The 21,912-nt window shown below is 45.4% G+C and overlaps 1 protein-coding gene across 1 annotated transcript; it reads right to left on the minus strand.

Annotated features, from left to right (window-relative positions):
• Nucleotides 1–639: 639 nt before the first annotated feature.
• On the minus strand, nucleotides 640–957 carry CRCT1 (cysteine rich C-terminal 1). Its single transcript, XM_047847797.1, has one exon. It carries the CDS (start codon nucleotides 955–957, stop codon nucleotides 640–642), a length of 318 nt encoding a protein of 105 aa, XP_047703753.1.
• Nucleotides 958–21,912: the final 20,955 nt, after the last annotated feature.

Genomic DNA, 21,912 nt, shown 5'->3' on the forward strand with positions numbered 1-21,912 from the left:
AATGGGGCACCCAGTCTTCATCATGCACTGGCTGAAAGATTCTGAGCAAGTTACTTATCCTCAGTTTCTCTTATGTAAAATGGGGTAGCAGCACCTACCTCACTGAGTCATTGTGAGAATGCCATGAGGTCATGCATGTCAAGTCAAGTCCTTAGAACACTGCCTGGCTCCACCGTGATTTCTGCTATCATAATTGAGTACCAGAAAGCCACTCTTGTTCAGGCATGAATTTGACTTTTCTCCCTTTCACGCATGCCAAGCCCAGGGCTAAGTGAAAGGTAGTGGTTGGGGTAACAGAACATGATAATAAAGACACAAAAGAAAGAATAGGAAATAAAGTGTTCTCAGGAGGTAGCAGCTTTATTATGACATGGATATTTATTAAGCACCTACTGTGTGCAAGCCCCTGCCGACAGTAGGCTCCATTATCCCACCCATGGCATTTAGGTTCCCGGGGAGGATAATCACACGGGGGGTCAGAGTGTTCGGTGGGGCTGCGAACAGGGTAGCTCTTGGAATATCCGGTGCAGGTAGGTTGAAAAGCGGAACACTCCGACCCAGCCCCGTGTGAGAGCACAGCGAAGTGACAGGCGGCGGGACTCCACGGGAGGCGGGGAACCGCAGGGCTCAGCAGGGGCCTCAGCAGCCTCCGCAGCAGCCTTGGCGCTGGGCATTGCTGGAGCTCTGTGACCTCTGGCTGCCACCCCCGCAGCAGCCGCAGCACCCACTCCGGCGCTGTCGGCGGCGCCTCCTGGGGAAGCAGCCGCAACCGCCGGAGCCGCAGCAGCCCCCGGAGCCGCAGCAGCCGCCAGAGCCGCAGCAGCCCTCCCCGCAGTCGCAGCAAGAGGATGAGGCTGCGGGCACAGGGCCGGGGACCGGAGCCGGACACGGAGAGGGACCCTGGGCAGACCCCTTGGAAAAGCCTTTGGCGGAAGCCGTGCTCTGCTGGGAGGACATGGTGAGGCTCAGCTAGTCACGGTGAACCTGAAAGACGAGAAGAAGCCTTTTACAGGCGAGCAGGCCTTTTCCTCCCAACTACTGAACTCAGGGCTTTAGCGCTCTGGCTCTGTGAGCGAGCAAGCCTGGCCCGGTGCAGGGGAGAAAAGAGTGGAACAAACACACCCCAGCCAGGTGTTTCCAGTGAGTTAAATGGGCATAGGGCAAAGAAACAGTCTGCGGAGTCAGCGGGCTTCCATTGTCTCCGACTAAAATGAAGACCACCCGTGTTCTCCACAGTGGAAACTAAAGAGGATGTGGTGGCAACTTATCTGCACGACCCAGTCCAAACTCTTCCTTTGGCTCTTTTCACTTCCCAACCTCCACTTCTCTGTGGCCACAGACCTCCAAGTGCTGTTCCCACAGTTATCAGCATCGTGTAAACACTCCATCAGTTAGAAAATGCCTAAATCACACGTGAGGACCTGCTACCTGGGTCTAAAGAATCAGCAAATACCAGAAGCATGTCCTGGTCATCATCCCTGCCCATGCCTCTCATTCTCCACAAGCACAGGAACAAGAGTGTGCCCGGATGCATTGTGGTGTAGAGGATGGAAATATATCCCACTCCAGGGAGCCAAAGACCTGGATTCTAGCCACATTCTGCTACAGACGTGCTAAGTAACCTTGCAGAAGTCACCATCCCATCGGGCCTCCATGACCTCACTGGTACCATGAGAGGGTGTCTCAGTTGAAGCCTAAGGCACTTTCCAGGGCTCTCTTTCCACATCTACCTGCTGGCTGTGCTCTGTCTTCTCCTGCCCTCTGCCTTCAACTCTTCCAGAGCTCCTCCCCCAAGTCCCCCTTGGAGACTTACCAGACCCTAGCTCCACAGGAAGACTCTCTCAGTTCTCCACCTGGAATGGGGCACCTGCTAGGCAGTGGACTGAGCAGTGTCCAGCCAGAGAACCTTTTATAAGATTGTAGTTAGGCACTGCCTCTTGGGAGGGGCCCATTTCCCAATAGACATGGTCAGCTGATGCTCACATCCCAGAGACATTCATCACTCAGGTAGCACCGTAGGTGGTGCACGTGGGCATTCAAGTCACTTCACAGAGGTGCCAGGATTGCTGTGGTGTGTTTACTTTCCAAACAAGAGACTGTCCATGGCTGGGAGGGCTGTGTGTGCTAAGGAAAGGCATAGGGGCTCAAGTGAGGTGGGGTCTGGGGCCTCTCTTTGGGACCTGTTCTCTTTGCCCTCTTCCGCAAAGTACATGCACACACACATACACACACACACACACACACAGTCCCCCGTTCTCACACCCATCTCTGTGTAGTCATTTACTTGGTTTTGGTAGTTTACTTACTTTATTATCTTGCTTTGCAAAGGTCTTTGCTCCTTAAGTCAGGCCACAGGCTATGTGAAAAGCCTACTGAGCTTCACGTAGAAGCTTCCAGAGCACACTAAGTGAAGATGATGGTGGGGATATGCCTATGAGAATCCCAGTGGCAATTTCACTCTGTCACTGGAAGCAGGATGAAAAACCCACGCCAAGCTATGGAACCATTAAGACCAGACAAGCTGTGATTGTAGTCAGGTTGTCATATCCCCATACAGCCCTGGAGGCCTAAGAGAAAAATGTGTGCAGAACTCTGGCCCAATTGCAAAATCCTAAGCCAACCTGTGGGACTCGTTGCCTCTTACTCCCTAACCCTACCAAAATCCTTCTGAAAGTAGGTTCTCCTTGGGGCACTAGCCAATGGAAAAAGGAAGGAAGGAAGGGAGGGAGGAAGGGAGGGAGACAGGGAGGAAGGAAGGAAGGAAAGAAGGGAGGAAGGGAGGGAGGGAGGGAGGAAAGAAAAGAAGGAAGGAGAGAGGGAGGGAGGAAGGGAGGAAGGAAAGAAGGAAGGAAGGAAGGAAGGAAGGAAGGAAGGAAGGAAAGAAGGAAGGGAAGAAGGGAGAGAGGGAGGGAAGACAGGCCAGTCCTTTCCCAAGGTCCAAAGTGTCCATGAAAAACGGTGCTCTTAGAATAATTAAGTTTTAAGAACAGGGACAATTTGGAGGTCAACTGGCTTCAGAACTTCTTAATCAATGCAAGCATCCACAACCATAAAAATGAGATGAAAGGGAAACCAAAGACTAAGAATTCAAGAGTTGGTGGTGAGAGATAGGTTGGAGGTGAGTGAGCTGGGTGTGGCATGGTGGAACAGACAAGAAAAGGTAAGTCATGAAAGATATCATTTCATTTAACATGCCTTTAGAGCCTGATTAACAGGTTGCATGTACTCAGGGGTACCTGTTGATGAGTACAGGTGAGACATCCCAAAAGGTGAGGTCGCGTTAGACTAGAGAAGGAAGTAATGAAGTAACAAGGCCTCTGGAGACAGGATCTCTTCTGGAAGTGATGTGGGTAAGTTGCTATATGGATTTGCTGTAGCATCATGTGCTAACTTACTTCCCCCATCACCGTTAACTCCTATCAGAGGAAAAGGTAATTTTTCTGGTCTATAAAAGGCTGATTTGGGATTGGCATTCCTATTGTAAACTTTCTGAGTATCTCCCAAAGGAATCAGCCTATTTCTGAAGAAAATGGAAAACTCACCACAGTGGCTATAAAGCCCCCCTGTTCCCCCTCTCCCCCTCACCACACACACACTGACCACATGGAGACAGTTTTCAGCAGACAAGGACATCCTTCTTGCTTCTCTGCTCAGACCCATACTCAGGCTTTCTGGATCCAGGGAAAATGGGCTCAGACCTTTCATACCTGCCTCCTAAACTCACCTCCCCAAAACTAACTCACCCCGCAAGCTCTTCTTTCTGGTAACTGATGGGAGCACCTGGGCTTATAATCACCAGAAAAGTAAAGGGTGTTTATTTAATGGAGCCCAGAATGAGCACATTAGGCGAACTTACCCCCACACCTAGGAGATAAAGTCTTCTTTAAACTATCACCCACGCTTGAAGGAAACCCACCCAGAGTAGGTCATCTCACTGTGACCTTTCTGGGTACCACCATTCTTCACTCTGAAAGCCCATTTCTGACTCCCCTCATGCAAAGCTTGTGTCAGGGTGACTGTCTCAGACATGATTCTTCCCTACAAGCTTGAAGTTTCCTAATTCACAGCATGAAAGGTGATATTGTTTCCCAGAGGTCTCAGAAGCTTCAGGGCCAAAATCTTCTTCCCAAACTGAATTGTAAAGTATTCACTTGCACTTAAGAGAACAGCAGAGGAGAGGGCTTGATGGAGGAGGTAAGTGGGAGAGGTGAACAAGACATGATCAGGAGGCCGTGACATCAGGAATAAAAAGCTTTATTGTACAGAGGAAGCAGCTTCATAACTGGACTCCAACACCAAGTCCCCCAAAGATCTGTGTCCGAGAGGGAATCAGGCTAGTGAACGTTAGAAGTTAAACCTCAAGACCTCACAGCCGTGGACTGGACATGGGTGGGACGAAGAGGGAAACCCAGAACATTTCAGAAGCCCTTCCATCCTTGCCTTCTGTTCTTCCAAATGGAGGAAGAGAAGTCTCAGGCTGGGTGGGTCTTCGGCACTTTGGCTCCTCCAGTGCTGTTCTTCAGTGATCCTTGGGGCCCGGGGTCAGCAGCAGCCCCCGGAGCAGCAGCTGGAGCCCCCAGAGCTGTGGCAGCAGCTGGAGCCTCCAGAATGGCCACCACCACCACCACCACAGCAGTCAGAGCTCTGGTGTCGGTGTCGAAGAGATCGGCGGGGCCTGTGGTGGCTCAGGCAGCAGCCCCCACCCCCGGAGCTGCAGCAGCCCCCGCCCCCGGAGCTGCAGCAGCCCCCGCCCCCAGAGCTGGAGCCACAGCAGGAAACTGGAGGTAGGCAAGGGGCTGGACACTTAGGGGGGCATTTGGGGGGGCACTTTGGAGGGCACTTGGGGGGGCACTTGGGAGGGGGCTGGCACTGCTGCTGGTTCTGCTGGCAGGACATCTTGGCAGGAACTGAATGAGGCTGAAAAACAATATGGCATTTCAAGTTCAACCAGCCCAAGGTAACTTCCCCACATTTAAAACTGAACTATGAATTCAGGAAATTCCATCTTTATGATGATCACATTTTTAAACCCAATCTCCCAAAATCAATTATAAGAAATATGCAAAAAGGTTTCAACCTGAGAACTCCATAATTTCAAAATGAATTCCTTATAGTTTCAAAAAGACACCAATCTTTCTTTCCCTTCCCCTACCTTCCACCCTCCCTCTCCAACAGAATCCTCCCATCCAAATCCTCTTTTCTCCTTGTCTTTCTGAAGACTGTCCTCAGCTTCCACCAAGGGCTACACTCTGCCTGAAACACCAGCACCAAGAGTCCCTCCTGGTCCTCGAGATGCATTTTACCTGGCTCAAGCACTGGAGATCACCCAGGATTCAGGTGGACTGAGGTGCTGTTAGAAGCTTCCACCTTTTATATAGGTTCAGCTCTGACCTGGTATCAGGAGGTGTGGACCAAGTGCGGGATGCTAATAGCATCTTTCACAAGGGGGACGTGTGACTACCCTCCCTTCACATCCCAGGGACCCAAGTCCTCCCTCCGTAAGCATGTCAACTATTACCTTGTCGGGAAGCTCCCCTGAGAATTGCAGGCCACTAGGATAGTGATGGTGCTTTGTGGATTGCACACCACATGTTAGCCTCACAGGCAGCTCTGCTATGCTCCCTGTTTCCTGAGCTGGGTCAGTGGACTTCTAGACCTCAGGGATGAAGAGAAGGTCTCTCTTCTCTTTGGTTTGAAAATGGAAGGAAAAATTCCCAAGATGGAAATCAAATAGCTCTTTTTAGAATAAGATTTAGAGATCCAGAATAAAATGCCAGGCCCAAGCCAATGATCTAATGTGGCTTTTTCATTCTTAGATGATGCCATAACCCAGACTAAGAATGCTTGATATCTCAGTGATGTCATTTTAGTCAGATCTAACGCAGATGGTGTGGGTGGTTGGGCTTCTCTCCTTACCTGAACTTGGCACACCAAGAGAACTCTCAAATAGCACTGGTTCAGCACTAACAATCCCTTTGAAAGGGTAGAAGAAGTCTAGGAATGGGGTGGGGGGTGCTTCTGGGTGGCTCAGTCGGTTAAGCATCCAATTTAGGCTCAGGTCATGATCTCACACCTTGGGAGTTTGAGCCCTGCATCAGGCTCTGTGCTGACAGCTCAGAGCCTGGAGCCTGCTTTGGATTCTGTGTCTCCCTCTCTCTCTGCTCCTCCCCTGCTCGCTCTGTCTTTCTCTCTCTCTCAAAAACAAATGAACATTAAAATTTTTTTTAAAAAAAGAAGTCTAGGAATGACTTCTTTTTCCACATATTGTTCTAAATATATGGTTCTAAATAAGACATCTTTAGACAGCCCAAGGTGAGGTGGCAAGGACCGGGTGTATGCTGAGGGTGGAAGAAGGGAACTAGACTCATGGAGGTTGCCAGAACTGAGGCATCAGTTCTGGTCATCCCTAAGAAAATAACATCCAACCCAGGAAGATCCTTTTTGCCAAAATGACCTTCAGATGAGGGTGAAGAAGGAAGAATACATAGTTTTTACATGGAATCCACAGCTTTTTTTCTCTAAAAACAATATTCTGAGTGCAAGTGGGGTCCCTAGGAAAGTCATCAAACTCTATTTAGCTGGAAACATAGGCACAATATGGCGTGTTCACAATGAAAAGTGTAGTGGGAGGAAATAAGACAGGGGAAATGTACAATCTTCAGCTTCTATCCTGGGCTCATATGCTGCAGTGAGAAGCATGTGGCTAAATTATAACACAGGTTCAGGAGAGACACTGTCTAGCATTTGTTCCCACCTTTGCAAACTCAGGCAAGTTACTTAATCATCACTATAAAAAGGGGCTGAAACAAATCCTAGCCCACTAAATAAGGAAATATAGATAAAGTTCTTAAAACTGTGCCTTGGACTAGTTCAAAATGCTACTTTGAAAACAATCTAACCATTATGGGTACTTTTATATCCATGAGGAAATATCTTTTCAATTTCAAATGACTGATCTACCACTTTTTAACCCTAAAATTACTTTTTGCAATATCAGAGCTGAGTCTTAATGTTTTCTTACAAAAAAAATCATGGTACCTACTTGCCACTGTGGGATGAGATTATAAGACAGCCTAATCATTATTAAAAAAATACAATTAGAAGAATTTAAAATTAATTTATAATCCCATCTTCCAAGCATTTTTAATATTTTACAATTTTCCTTAAAGTCTCTGTTTTACTTTTTCCAGTCTTCTTTACTGTATATATCTTTTTAGTGATTTGTGTTTTGTTCTGTTTTTAAGTTTATTTTTTTTACTTTGAGAGAGAGATGTGCAAAGAGAGATGTGCAAAGAGAGAGTACATGTGCAAGCAGGGAAGGGTAGGGCGGGGAAGAGAGAATACCAAGCAGGTTCTGTGCAGCCTGATGTGGGGCTTGGACTCACAAACTGTGAGATCATGACCTGAGCCAAAATCAAGAGTCAGATGCTTAGACTGAGCCGTCCAGGCACCCGATTTGTGCTTTGTTTGGACTTCACAGTCTTTATCATCGTGCTGTCTGTAAGAATTTATCTTACAAATATTTCACTTAAGATTTTAACATGAATATTTTCCATGTTGTTATTCATTCTTTGTAAACATTATTTTTGGTAGCCATAGAACATTTCATGGAAGGCACTGAACCCATTTATAAGTGATCAAGAACATGAGTGCTAGAACCAGTCGTGGTTTGGATCTCAGATCCCCACTTACCAGCTGTGTGACCATGGACAGGTGACACTAGCTCTCTGTCTCACTTTCTTCACCTGTGATATGGTGATATGGTGATATCTGAATCATCGGATCATTTGCAGATTAAATGAGTTAACATCCATAAAACTCTTGGAATAGTGCCTGGTGCATAGCAAGCATTTTAATGAATATTAAAAGTGAAATGTGATGCAGTCCACTTCCAAATATCAGCACATGGTGAGCAGGTGGGTTTAGGTAAAGACCACCAGGTGAGGAGCCAGGGAGCTTTCTTTGGCTGCTAGAGCTGTGCATCAGAGGATCCACCTCTTCCCCTCTAGCTGAGAAATATAGGAAAGGATGCATAACACAGGCTCTGAATTTATGGAAAAAGAAGCCAAATAGAATTTAAAGAAATTATATATTTAATACATGGGTATGATGAATTTTAAAAGAAGCAATGTCTATATCGTTTTACTTATAATTAATTATTTGGGTAGATCTAATAGCTGACACACGGTAAAGTCAGGAACCCCAAAGAATCCAGCTTAATGCTTTGTAGTCAGCAGACACTCAATTTTCATTTCCTCGTCCAGTTGAATTTGCTTGTCAGTAACAAGGAGGGGAGCCTCCAACAAATCCAAAGCCAGATTTTCATTGACAAATCCCAGATATTTTATGGAATGATAGAACAGAAGATATGTAAAGGAGCTCAGCCACCGTTCAGAGACAATGGTTCTCAACTCCAGCGAATCATGGGCACTGACAGTCTTCAAAAGTTCACTGGGTGGTTCTAATGTGCAGTAGGATGAGAATCACTGATTTTGACCATGACTCTATTTTACATATGAGGAAACTGAGGCTCAGAGATGAGAAGAGTCTTGTCCCAGATCACACCAAGACTTAGCAGCAGGGCTGGAATTCAGATCCTGCTGTAGCCCTCTATCACAGCACCCTGCCTCTTTTATATTTTATTTCTCCTTGTGATGTTTTTTTCTAGCAAGCTTCATTTTATATAATCTGCTTGTCAAACATGGCTATTGAAGTTGGGGTGAAAATTGTCCTAAACTTGGTGAATAACTGTCAGAATCTCATGGTTAGAAACATTGGAAGTAATCTTTACTGCAACTGCTCTCAGTCACCAGGAATTGAGTACGTACACGTGAAAGGCAGTGTCTGGCTTTACAAGAGTTAGGCCAGCTGGCAGTCCTCAAGAGCCATCCCCAGGGTGGCATCACCTTGGTGACATTTCCTTGGGCCAGAAATCCAACCTTGTCCATGCCTCTGAGCTTACCAGTCCTGGTAATGCTGAGTCATTGCAACTAACTCCCAAGAGACCCATGACATCAGTTTACAAAGAGAAACGTGAGTGTTAAATATTGGCCAGATGGGTATATTCTCTTCCTGTAGGAAAACCCCTCAGAGAAATTGAGTCATAATCTGGAGGTGCTTGGTGAGGTAGGATTGCATAATGGCCTCAGGTTTTGATGGTGACCCAAACCATACGTGCCCATCAAGTCATCTGGATACCTCCAGCCCTAGACATATCTGAGTGGTCCTAAAAACCTCTGGTGCCTGCCCTTCCTCTGTGCTTCTTTGTAAACCATCCTTTTCACTGCCAGAACCCTGTCCAGAGAAACAGCTCTGTCGGAGTCTTTTGCTGAGTAGTGCTCCCATTCATACCATGCTGATTTTGGAATTTAACACGGGGACAGTAATTTCATTATTTGTCTTCTTTTCATTACACACTATTGCCCTGACACACATTGTAGTAAACAGAATAATGCCTCTCCCCTCAAAGATGTCCATGTCCCAATCTCCAGAACCCATGAATAGGTTACCTCACACAGCAAAAAACATTTTACAGGTGTGATTAGGTTAAGGGTTTTTAGAGAGGAAATTATCTGAGATTAACCAGATGGGCTCTATGTAATCAAAGGGTACTTTCAAGAGGCAGGCAAGAGGGTCAAATGCAAGGGAAAGGAGATGTGACAACTGAAGAAAGAAGTTGGAGAGATGTGCTTTGAAAATGACCATGAGCTAAGGAATTTGGGAAGCCTCTAGAAGCTGGAGACAGTAAAGAAATAGGGCTCCCCTAGAATCTCTAGCCAGGATGTAGCTCTACCAATACCTCGATGTTAGCCTGCTAAGACCCTGGTAAGACTTCTGACCACAGAAGAGAATAAATTTGGATTGTTTTAAGCCACCAAGTTTATGGTAATTTGTTATAGCACCAATGAACAAAACTAATACATACCCCCTAAGTTTAAAAATACCTTCAAGTTCCAGAACATGGTTTAATTAATTAAAATGAAATCAAATTTATTAAAATTATTTCCACTGATGTTTGTAATTAAAGCCTCATGTCTCTCAGTTTGACAAGATGTCTTTGGCCAAGGGTAAAACTCAGTAAAAACACAACAAAGAAAATTCTCAAAGATAAACAATGAAGCTGCCTGGGCTTATGTCCCAGCTCTGCCACTTACCAGCTGTGTGAACCTCTGTGAACCTGTTTCCTCATCCATAAAATTAGAATAATAACAATGCCCATCTCATAGGAGTATATGAAGACTCCTTGAGATAATGTTTATAAAGTCCTTAGCCCTGGACATGACATGTAGGAAGTGCTCAGCAACTGCTAGCCCTTCTTACTCCTGTCATTATTACTATTGTCCCCATCCATAGTTTTCAGTGATCAGTGGAAACTCAGAGATGCAAGTAGGACATTCCCAGACCTTCTTTCAGCCTGTCACCTCCAGCTTCCTATTTCCTATATTGGGACTAGACAAATTCCATAGAATAGGATGGACACATTGCCACCACTGTGGGCCTATTTGAATTACCAAGATAGTTTTTTACTTCTCAGGAAAGAAGAGGGGGTGGGCTTCTTATACTTTCACTGTCGGGAGCATTTTCCTGATTATAAGGTATTTTGGCATTCATGTTTTTATTTGAATCTTCACAACAACCTTACTGGGTAGAAAAGAGGGTTATATCACCTCTGTTATTCAAAAAGAAAATACATGCTCAGAGAGGCCAAGCAATTTGTCTAAGGTCAAGATGAGGGAAGATGCCAGGCTTCAACCCCAGCTCTTCAGGCTCTAGATCTTGTGCTTGCTCCTCAAATCACAGTTTCCTTTAGCCCAGTTTCTGTATGCCCTGTCAGAAGTGGTGGAAAGGCCTAGAGTCTGCAGGGAATTCAAATGTAAAAATGGGGCTGGGTAAACTGGATACCACATGCAGAAAAGTGAAATCGGGCCCCTCTCTTACTCCACTCATAAAAATCATCTCAAGATGGATTAAAGACTTAAGTATAAGACTTGATGCCATATTCCTGGAAGAAAATATAAGGAAGAAGCTCTCCTTGACATTGGTCTTAGCAATGATTTTTTGGATTGGATCCCAAAAGCACAAGCAACAAAAGCAAAAATCAACAAATGGGACTACATCAAACTAAAAACTTTCTGCACAGCAAAAGAAACAATCAACACAATGGAAAGGCAACCTATGAAATAAGAAAAAAATACTTGCAAGCCATACATTGGATAAAGAGTTAATATCCAAAATATATATTTTTTAAAATTCATAAAACTCAATAACAAAAAAATTCAATTTTAAAAATAGAAAGAGGAACTGAATAGACATTTTTCCAAAGAAAACATCCAAATGGCCATAAGTACATGAAAAGATGCTCGACAATCAGAGAAATGCAAATCAAAACCACAATGAGATATCATCTTACACCTATTAAAATGGCTATCATCAAGAAGACAAGATGGAACAAGTGGAGAAAAGGGCACCTTTGTGCACTGTTGGTGGGAAATGTAAATTGGTTCTGCCACTTTGGAAAACAGTAGAGAAGTTCCTCAAAAAATTAAAAATAAAACTATCATATGATCTAGCAATCCCACATCTAGGTATATAGCCAAAGGAAATGAAAACAGGATATCAGGAAAATATCTGCACTCCCATGTTTATTGTAGCATTACCCACAATAGCCAACATATGGAAACAATCTAATTGTCCACCAACAGATGAGTGAATGAAGAAAATTTAACACACACACACTGGAATATTATTCAGCCATAACAAAGAAGGAAATCCTGACATTTGTGACAACATGGATGAACCTTGAGGGCATTATGCTAAATGAGGTGCCAGACAAATACTGTATGATGTCATTTACATGTGCAATCTAAAAAAGCCAAACTCACAGCAACAGAGAATAGAATGGTGGTTACCAGAGGCTGGGGGTGGGGAGGACTGAGAAGATGCTGTTAAAGGTTCCAAACTTGCAACTGGATAATGAATAATCCCAGAGATCTAATGCACAGCATAGTGATATATAACCAACAATGCTGTATCATATACTTCAAAGTTGCTAAGACACTGGATCTTAAATATTTTCACCACAAAAAATAAATGATAATTATGTGAGGTGATGGAGGTGTTAGCTAACACTACAGTGATAGTATTGCAATACATACATGTATCACATCAGCACATTGCACTTCTTAAACCTACACAGTGTTATATGTCAATTATATCTCAGTTGAAATATACAAATAAGCAGACCATAAATACTCCTTTTCTGAAAAGGTGATGCAATATGGCCTTAAAATGGGGCTTTCTTTTTGCCCTAAGTGATAGGAGTGCTGGCTGGAAGAACCCTGCAGCAGTTCTGGTCTCAAGTCACGGAGCAATCCTCTTGCCTGCCTGGGCAACACCACCTCCAAGAAATAAATGAATACCAGAGACATGTGTGAGGTCAGGGACACTAGGACTGACTCATGGAGCTGCAGCGGTGTGGGGCCCCCAGGTGCATGTAGCACTTCTTGGAAGAGCCTTGACTCACAGCCCTGCACCAGCCTAGCTCTGCCTGCCCTTGAATCCCTGGTGGGTGTGATGCTCAAGCCTGCTGGGGCTCTTGGCCAGCTGCAAGGTTATCTCCTCAACTGGAAGCATTTCCATAGCTGGAGCCTGGGGGTGGGGATGCCAAGGGAGCCTCTGTAGTGAGTAATCAGAGAAAGGAGGACTCCTCGTGGGGAGTAAGTAAATTTCCGGGGTGGGGACTCAGAGGAGTAAAAATAGCCAAGGAGGCTCCTGGAAGGCTGAGGTATCTTGTTTTCCCAGGAGAGAGGCTGGAAGCTGAGAGCTCAGGTGAGCTGAGCAGGCAGGCAGCAGGGAGGGGCTGGCTCCAGAGCACAGACACTTGTCACACTGAGGCAAAGGCACCTCCATTTGCTGGGGGGCTGGGCTGTCCCTCACAGCTGTGCAATCACCGGTGTTCACGATTATCAGTGGACATCTTCAGCAGGACATTTTTTAGTCCCCCAACTCACACTGAAGACCTGTAGGAAGCTGGCCCTGTGCTAAGTAGTGGAGAAACAGAGGCGAGTACGCCACCAGCACTGCCCACCAGAGTGTCAGTCTGGTAGGGGAGACAGATGTTCCCAATCAACTAGAATAGGAGCGAGCTCTGATGAGTATGGACCAAAGTGTAAGCAAATATAATTAGAGAAGAAAAAATTACAACAGCATAAACAATACAATGATTCCATTTATCCAAATCTCTCTGAATATAACATATATTTATATATAATACATGTAAATAAACAGGAAAAAAAGTCTGGATGGATCTGTATTAAAATGTTAACAGTATTTACTTCTGGGTGGGGAATCATGAACATTTCCTTTTTCCCTTTGCTTACCTACATTTTCTAATTTTCCTGCCATGAATGCACATGATTTGGATGATAAAATTTTTAACTTAGAACAGAAATACTAAAGGCATAGAAAGTATCAGAGAAGTCTTCACAAAAGTGGCACTTGATGTTTTTATTCAATTTTGCAGATGTTTTGAGTTTCTACTAAGTACCAGGTACCGTGCTTGGTACTGGAGGCACAGGGAGAGAGCTACACATAGTCCCCTTGCTCCTGGGGCTCCAAATGCCACCCTCACTTCTCCATCTACAGCTCAGATGCTACCTTTTTGCCTATCTGATCTCTAGTAACCCTCTCTGTCAGACTCACTCTCTTGGAGACTTCATCATACCTTGCACAACATTGCTTTGTTTCGTATGTTCATATCATGAACTCATTGGAAGCCAGAACTATATGCTATCCTTCTGTTGAATGCCCAAAGCTGAGAAAATATGGGTGCCCTAGATGGTTTACTAGATGGAGCCAACTGGAAGGAAGGGACAATCATGGCCCAAACAAAAGTCAGTCTCAGTGCCAGAGGTCAAAGGACCTCCTGGTCCCAAGACCTTGACCCCAGCTGTGCACTGAGGATGTGAGTCCTGCCTCTTTTTCCCCACTGACCACCCAGGGGCCCTTTGCCCCATGGCTTGCACACACAAGGCACCTAATATTTATTAAATTAAAATGACTTCCTGAGGCAGGCCTTCACTTATATTTGGGATAAAAATGATTCTTTCCACCCAAAGACACCATCTTCCCTCTTGAGATCTGAAAGCTCAATTGATTATGCTCATGCCCACAGCCTAAAAATTTTAATTTAACTTTGTAAACCTGGAGCTTGGCTCCAGACTGAGTACCTGATTAACCATGGTAAATGGGGAAGGAAGAGAGAAAAGTAGAGAAGAGGGAAAGATGGGGAAAAGGAAGGAAAAGAAGGAGGAATGAAGGAAAGAGAGAAATAAACAAAGATGGGAAATGAGTGACAAATATAGTTCTCTCTTCCCCACCACATGTCATTCTTCTTCAAGTAGTGGTGATTCTGTTGACAAATAAAATAATGATAACAAGGTAGAGAGTGAATCTCACTTGTAATAAAGAAGACAGACATTCATATACCCTGGCAACCCAGATCTGAAATTATAGTCTGGATCTTGCCCTCCCCACTGCCTTCCTCCAATATGTGTTCTGGCCACTCATGCCCAGCACAGCCCTGGGCTCTCTGGGCCCAAATGCCAAGCTTTCCAAGTCACACTCCTGGCTCTGGCAAACAAGTGGAACATGACTGAGTCACAGAGTAGGAGTCTGAACAAGTTACCAGATGCCTGAAATCTCTAGCTTAGTGACAAAATGACCAAGTTTTCCCTGCCTCCTTTGTGTCAGCCTCTTCCACCAAACTCCAAAGAGCCATCTGGGAATATGATTGTCTCTGTCCCAGGATTGCAGATTTCCCCTTGCACAGAGTTCAGTCTCCAGAATCTCTTCCTTCTCCCCCTGCTCACCCTTTGCTCCTGGTACTGAGAAGCCCCCTTGCACTGCAAAATGTCCTCCACCTTGAGGAACCCCATCATTGCAGGATAAAGGTCTCTCCCTCTTCTCAACCCCTGTCCTCTATCCACACCTACCCATGACATAAATTGTGGCCCACAGCTGACAGCAACTGATGCACACAGAACCCACCATCACCACCTTCCCATAGACCCCTCAGTTTGTTGAGGAAATGGTCCCAAGACCCAAGGCTGAGAGTCACCTTAGCTTCTCCCTCTTCCTTCCCACACATTTAACAATGCACCCACCTTTCCTTCTCTCAGCTCTACTTCCTCATTTCCTTAGACCATTCCCATCTTTCTAAAATGTAAATCTAGTGGCACCTGTGTGGCTCAGTCAGTTGAGTGTCTGACTTCGGCCCAGGTCATGATCTCGAGGTTCGTGAGTTCAAGCCCCACATCAGGCTCACTGCTGTCAGCACAGAGCCTGCTTTGGATCCTCAGTCACCCCACCCCTTCTCTCTCTGCCCCTCCCCTGCTCACATGTGCTCTCTGTCTCTCTCTCAAAAATAAACATTAAAAAGTAAATAATAAATAAATAAATAAATGTGAATCTTAGCCTATTTAAAACTTTCAGTGGCTCCCTATTATCCCCAATGGGAAAAAAATCCAAGTCCCTGCAAATGTTACCTAAGTTCTTCATATTTTGACTGCTTTTACCACCCCAGGCTTGTCTCCCCTGTACCATATGAACACTACAGTAAGTTATTATCATTCCTGAATACACCTAGGTGCACCCTCTGCTTATAATGCCCTTCCTTCCCAACTCCAACATGCTTCCAAGGGCTATTCTCTGAAAAACCCATCCCATCACTGACAGGGCCCCTTCACTGTCTCCCAGAAATGGAATGCCTCTTTGACAGGGTATCTGTCATGCCCTATGTTCATGATTGGCCTCCCCTCTTGGATTCTGAGCACCTCCACTTTAGTGTCTGGGTGTTCCTTTCATAACCCTGGGGGTAACACAGAGGCTGGCACATAATAAATACTCAGACTTCCTGAAACTCTTATCCCTGCTTCCACACTGAAAGCTACCTGAGGGCAGGTGCCTCACATTACCCATCACTGTGTGCAAGACCCAGTGCAGAGCTCATAGTAATCAGCAAATACTTGTTGGATGAAGAATGAAGGAATGAAAGAATGAGAGCTCATTGTCATGGTCAAGCCAGTATAGTGACTGCAGGGTACCTTCTGACCTTGACTCAGCCTGATTCACTTGAAGTCACTTCTCTTCAGCATGTTCCTGTGGTCTCCCTGGAGGCTAGGCAAACAGGAAACTTCAAAAACTGAAAATTCCATATCCCTGCTAGACAAATTGAGGGACATCAGGTCCTGCTTGAGTTATTCTTAGACACTGGGGTCACTGGAGTCTGTCAGAGATCTGGCCTATTCTTCTTTGCCCAGAAGTCAGGGCAAGGGCCCAGGGCTCCAGCCACTGAGCCCCATACCCTTTCCAGTTCCACTTACCAAACAGCTTAATTCACTGGGAATGCCTGAACCGAGGGGAGACCTGGGGAGATGTAATGTGAGAACAGAGTCGTGCTGTGCCTAACAGAGTGTCTACTCAACTGACAATTGCCCAGTTGAATGACAGAAACCCTAGCAGATTTTGGGGAGGTCATGGGGGACAGTGACTCCTAGTTTCCACAGCTTATCCCCCATGTACTGCTACTGCTGCCGGAGGGCAGAAGAATGGGCCTCTGATATGGTGGGTTCAGTTACTACCTTCCCAAGGAGGTTACTTTGTGGAATCCCTGTGAGTAGGGCCAGTTTTCTGATCTTCTCTCAGTTTCTGGCAGATATCATAATATTCTTAGTGCTCAGGGATTCTTTGGTTACAGAGAGCGCTCTCGCCCTGGACCAAACTCTTCATGGACCAGATAGTTGATCTCTCTAGGCTTCCAGGTCATTGTTAAATTCCCAGGACCCAGAAGATGCTTGGATCATAGCAGATACTCGTTAAATATTTGTAGGAGGGAGGGTGGGTGAAAGGTGAGCCATGTGCTACTGTTTGCACTAGCTACCACAGAGCTGGATGGGAGATCAGTATGGGCCCTTATGAGTATCTCCATACCTCATGTGAGAGGCTAAAGCCAAATTCCCAGAACAGAGGCCACCTCCCACCGATCCCATTAATGTTCATTTACCAGAGCAGAAACCTTCTTGGGTCAGAAAACTTATTAGTGAGGCATCCTTTGTGGATAGCAGAGCCCTAAAATCTTTTGTTCCAATGTCATTCTAGCTCGGTCTTTTCCTATGTCATTTTCAAATTTGTGTCTCTCTCCCACAAGCTACCCCTAGCACAGTGGAAGGATACTGTCTTAGAGCTCAGAAGCACTGTAGGCCTCAATCACTGAGGTACAATGTTTCTCACTGGAATCCAGGGCACAGAGGTGACCATAGTAAATTCTACTAGGAATACAAGACTTGAGGACCCATGGGAAGCCACTGATAACTTGGAAGCAGAAGAAGAATCAGTTGAGCAGAGTGAGTATAGTGAAATAAAATTGAGTATGAAACATGGATATCTGTTCTTGAGTCTCAGTTCTGCCATATTAACTCTAAAGCCTTGAACATGTCAGTTGCTTCTCTGAATCTCAGTTTCTCATCTCAACAGTGGAGGCTACCACTATGCTACCCAATCCAATGAGATCACATATACAAAGTATTTAGTGAGCTAAAGAGTACTATAAAAATAAGAGCTAATAATGATAATAATAAAAACATAATTAAATGATGATGATGATGATGATCAAGGCCGACCTATAAGTGGCTCTGTCCCTCACATAACCCTGCAGCATACATGATGTCAGAAAGCCTGGGGTGGTGGAAGGCAAGACCTGCAACAGAAAGTACCCCAGGTGACAGCTGAGAGTCAATGACACTTCCAGGCATTGCTAGCGACTGTCTGGGTGACAGTCCTAAGGGCAACACTGTCTTGGCCCAAAGAGCATGAGAAAGCCAGAATAAACTGATGGCTAATGTTTGTGACCAGACTTGCCCCTATGGGACTCCTCTGATGGCTGGCCTCTACTCTACCCAGCTCGTTCTGCAGGTCCTTGGGAAACAGAATGTAGGGTGGGGGCAATGCCTGGGTCCTGGCAGCCTCTTTTCCTGTGGAGCAGTGCATACTTGCATAGGTCAGGGAGACAACCCCTATAAGCTATCCTTCTGATGGCAGAACCCATGGAACTTTTTTGCAGGTTCTCACAGGCTGTGTCCTCAGGGGCTCACAGTCCTTGGAACCACAGCCTACACCCAACACTACCAACACTATCTCAGTAGTGGCTCCACTCAGGGCACACTCGGCTCAGAGGAGCTTTACTCCAACTTTGCACCAAGATTGTCATATGAAGAAGACATTTGGAGCTGCTGTTGGAACTGTTGGAAGGTTCATCCATCTGTCAATCACTCAGTCCTTGAAAACACATTGAGTACTTATATTGTGCCAGGCTCTAATGCCAGACCCTCAAGATAGAGATAAGAGAAGGCCCAGCCATGTCCTGAAGCAGTCTTCATTCTCGATCAGGGTAGGGTGGGGGTGGCCAGCCACATTAAGGTATACATATAAGACAGTATGAGATGTGCCGATGGAATCTCTCAAGATACCTCAGGACTGGGGAATGAGTGGAGAGAGACAGGAGAGGTAACACTCCACCATGCCTGATGGGATATAACCGACCTCCCACTAACACCTTTGTCCACTCCTGTAACCTAGGAGCCAGAAAGAATGCCAGTTCTGCCATCCATTAGCTAGATGACCTTGAGAAAGGCACTTAGCTTCCTGAAGCCTCAGTTTCCTCATCTGTAAAATGGGAATGATGATAGCCCTTCATCTATTCATTCAATTAAATATATTTTTTAAATTTTTTAATGTTTATTTTTGAGAGAGATACAGAGCATGAGTAGGGGAGGGAGAGAGAGGGAGACACAGAACCTGAAGCAGGCTCCAGGCTCTGAGCTGTCAGCACAGAGCCTGCATGGGGTTCAAACCCACTAAGTGAGACCATGACCTAAGCCAAAGTCAGACGCTTAACTGACTGAGCCACCCAAGCTCCCCAAAACAAATATTTTTTTTGAGCAGCAGCTATACACTAGACTTTGGCAACTCGAGGGAGAGCAGACACATGGCCCCTGATTTCATGAAGTTCACAGTTCACTGGGGAAAACAGACATTAAACCGGGATATCATATAAGTGCTGACAGCCATAAAAGGAGAAACACAGGGTCCTATGAAATCGCAGGAAGAAACTCTCACACAGCAGAATCATTTCCTCAGAGATGTTACTGGGTATTCCAGTAAACAGTGTATATGAAAGTTCTCTTTAAACTGTAACGTGCAGTGTAAACATGTACTATCCTCTATCTCCTGTGTGTTTTGCCTCCCCACCCTTCTGGGGAAGTCAGAATACGAGAAAGAGGAAATGGAAAGCAAACATCAGTTGTGATCTTACTATGTGGCAGGATGTTCTTCGTAACCACTGTCAAGGGGATATGTCTCGCTGTGTGTTGACTAGGACAGGAGAGCCCAGGAGGCTGTGCCTGCAGCGTCACAGCTCAGGGCTCAGACGCAGAGTTCAGCCAGGGTCCTCTCAACTGCTTTGTAGTTGATAAGAGAATGGGTCCCCTTCCTCAGAGTTTCCACTCCAGCCCTGTTCTTTAGCTTCTGGTTAGCAGGAAAGGAGCAGACTAATGCCTGGTCGAGATGCTGGAAGAAGGGAGAGGTCCATGCAGGAGAGTACAGATGGCAAGTAACCTGCCGGGACCTGAATTGCTCTAATGCCTTGTCCTCATAGGCAGACAAGCCCATCCAGCTATGAACTGAATCTGGCCTGGGTTTGGAGTACAATGAGAGGACAGATGTGGAAACTGAGGTCCAGAGAGTGGCCAAGGCAACAAACTTGTGAGTTCCAGTGCCCAGATTCTCAGTCTGCTGGTCTACTTCACTCTACTGTGAAGGCCAGTTTTCTGATGCCAGTCTTACCCTGCTAGTTTCCTCATGTTGTGCACTCTCCCTCCACCAATGCCTTCAGGCTGTCTTCCTGTCCAGAATCTGCAGTCTGAAAGCATTCCCAGCTTACTGTCCCTAGGTACGGCTCCTTCCTGGGGAGTGCGGGGAGTGCATTTGTGTTTTCACAGGTGCTGACCCCAAGATAAAGGAATAAACCTTTAATGATTGGCTTTCAGGTTTATGCTCCCAGAAGGAGTCTGGAGGCAGTGGCAGGAGGTGATGACTGCAGTAGATTTCTCCCCAGACGAGGAAACTGAGTCTCAGAGTGAGAGGAAAAGCAGTTCACCTAGGGTCACACAGCTAGTAAGTGACAGGGCCAGGCCTAAAAGCCAGGTTTTCTGTCAGCATCTTCAAGAACGTACAGACAGTGCAGACCTCGGTGAAGCCACAGGGAGCCCTTACTCAGCTAAAGAACTTCCTTGTGGGTAACAATCCTGCACCCATAGGCCAAGGGCAAAACTAGAGATGAACGATGGAAGCCTGCTTTCCTGAGACCCAGGGGCTTGGAAAGGAACTTTAATCTCCATCCAGGACCCTCCAGACTTGTCATCCCAGGCCCTGAGGGCCTGAGTGCATCCCAGAGCCCTGTCTGAGATTCTCTGTGTCATTCTGCTCTTAAGATGCCCCCTGGTGGAGTGATGAGAAAATCCGACCTTTAGGGTCAGACTCCTATTGGACTGTCAGATCTGTGGTCTTGGGGAAGTTATTTAACATCTTTGAGTTTCAGTTTCCACATCTACCATGATGTTAGAAATATTACTTAACTTTTGGGAGTTGGTCTGAGATCAGTGAGATAACAATCATTCCTTACTATAATAACCATATATTGCATTATAATAACTGTAAATACAGTAACAGTATTTCAGGGAGTGAGTTTGAAGGAAGTCAGCGGTGTAACAGACAAGACACACTGAAGGTGGAATCTTAAGAGGAACCCTCAGACATCTCTATTAATACAGGTGTCCGTTTCTTTGGGACTGAGATACCTTAGAACTTGGCCCAGCCAGTGCTTAGGGGTCAGGATCCTTGGGTCTGGCCTTAGATTTGAGGGCCTAGGAGGTCTTAGTTTCCTTGTATGTAAAATGCAGAGAGGCCAATAATTCAGCAAATATTTATTAAGCTTATAATGTCTTCTAATGTCTTCCAAGCATCAAATACAAGGATAACTGAGAGAAGAGAAACTAAAGGGAGAGACATGAAAATGGGAAAGATGTGGTCTCTACCACATAAGAACATAAAAGCTGGTGGTAGAGTAAAAAGCCAAGAAATGCACAGGAAGCAGGCTCAGTGGATATTTAAAAGCATAGACTTGGGAGCAAGTGTTGGATTTGAATGCCTGCTCAAGCTTGGACAACATCCTCAAGATCCATGTTGTTGCATATGGCAAGATTTCATTATTTTTTATGGCTGAGTAATATTCCAGTGTGTGTGTGTGTGTGTGTCTGTGTGTGTGTGTGCATCTGTGTGTGTGTGTGTGTGTGTGTGTCTGTGTGTACCAATCTTCTTTATCCATTCTTTTATCGATGGACACTTGGATTGCTTTCGTGTCTTGGCTATTATGAATAATGTTGCAATAAGCATGGGGGTGCATCTTTTTGAATTAGTATTTTTGTTTTCTTTAGATACTCAGAAATGGAATTGCTGTTCATATGGTATTCTATTCTTAATTTTGGGGGGAAACTCCATACCATTTACCATGTGGTTGAACCAATTTATAGTCCCTCCAACAGTGCACAAGCATTCTCTTTTCTCCACATACTCACTTACACCTGTTATTTCAGAGAACATATACTTTAAAAAGCAAAAATAAAAACAAACCTCCTACAGGCAAATTCAGAGTTGAAAATAGCTAGTTTCTCAGGCTACAACACTCACTATCTGAAGTCAAGTCTTCCAGGGTAAAGCTAGAAGGTATAGCCACTCTAGTGACTAACCCAAGGTCCTCACTGACATTCAAGCTTATAAAAAACATGTTCACTCATGTTT

This window comes from Prionailurus viverrinus, unplaced genomic scaffold (genome assembly GCF_022837055.1).
Source record: "Prionailurus viverrinus isolate Anna unplaced genomic scaffold, UM_Priviv_1.0 scaffold_50, whole genome shotgun sequence".
In the NCBI taxonomy this organism is placed as follows: Eukaryota; Metazoa; Chordata; class Mammalia; order Carnivora; family Felidae; genus Prionailurus; species Prionailurus viverrinus.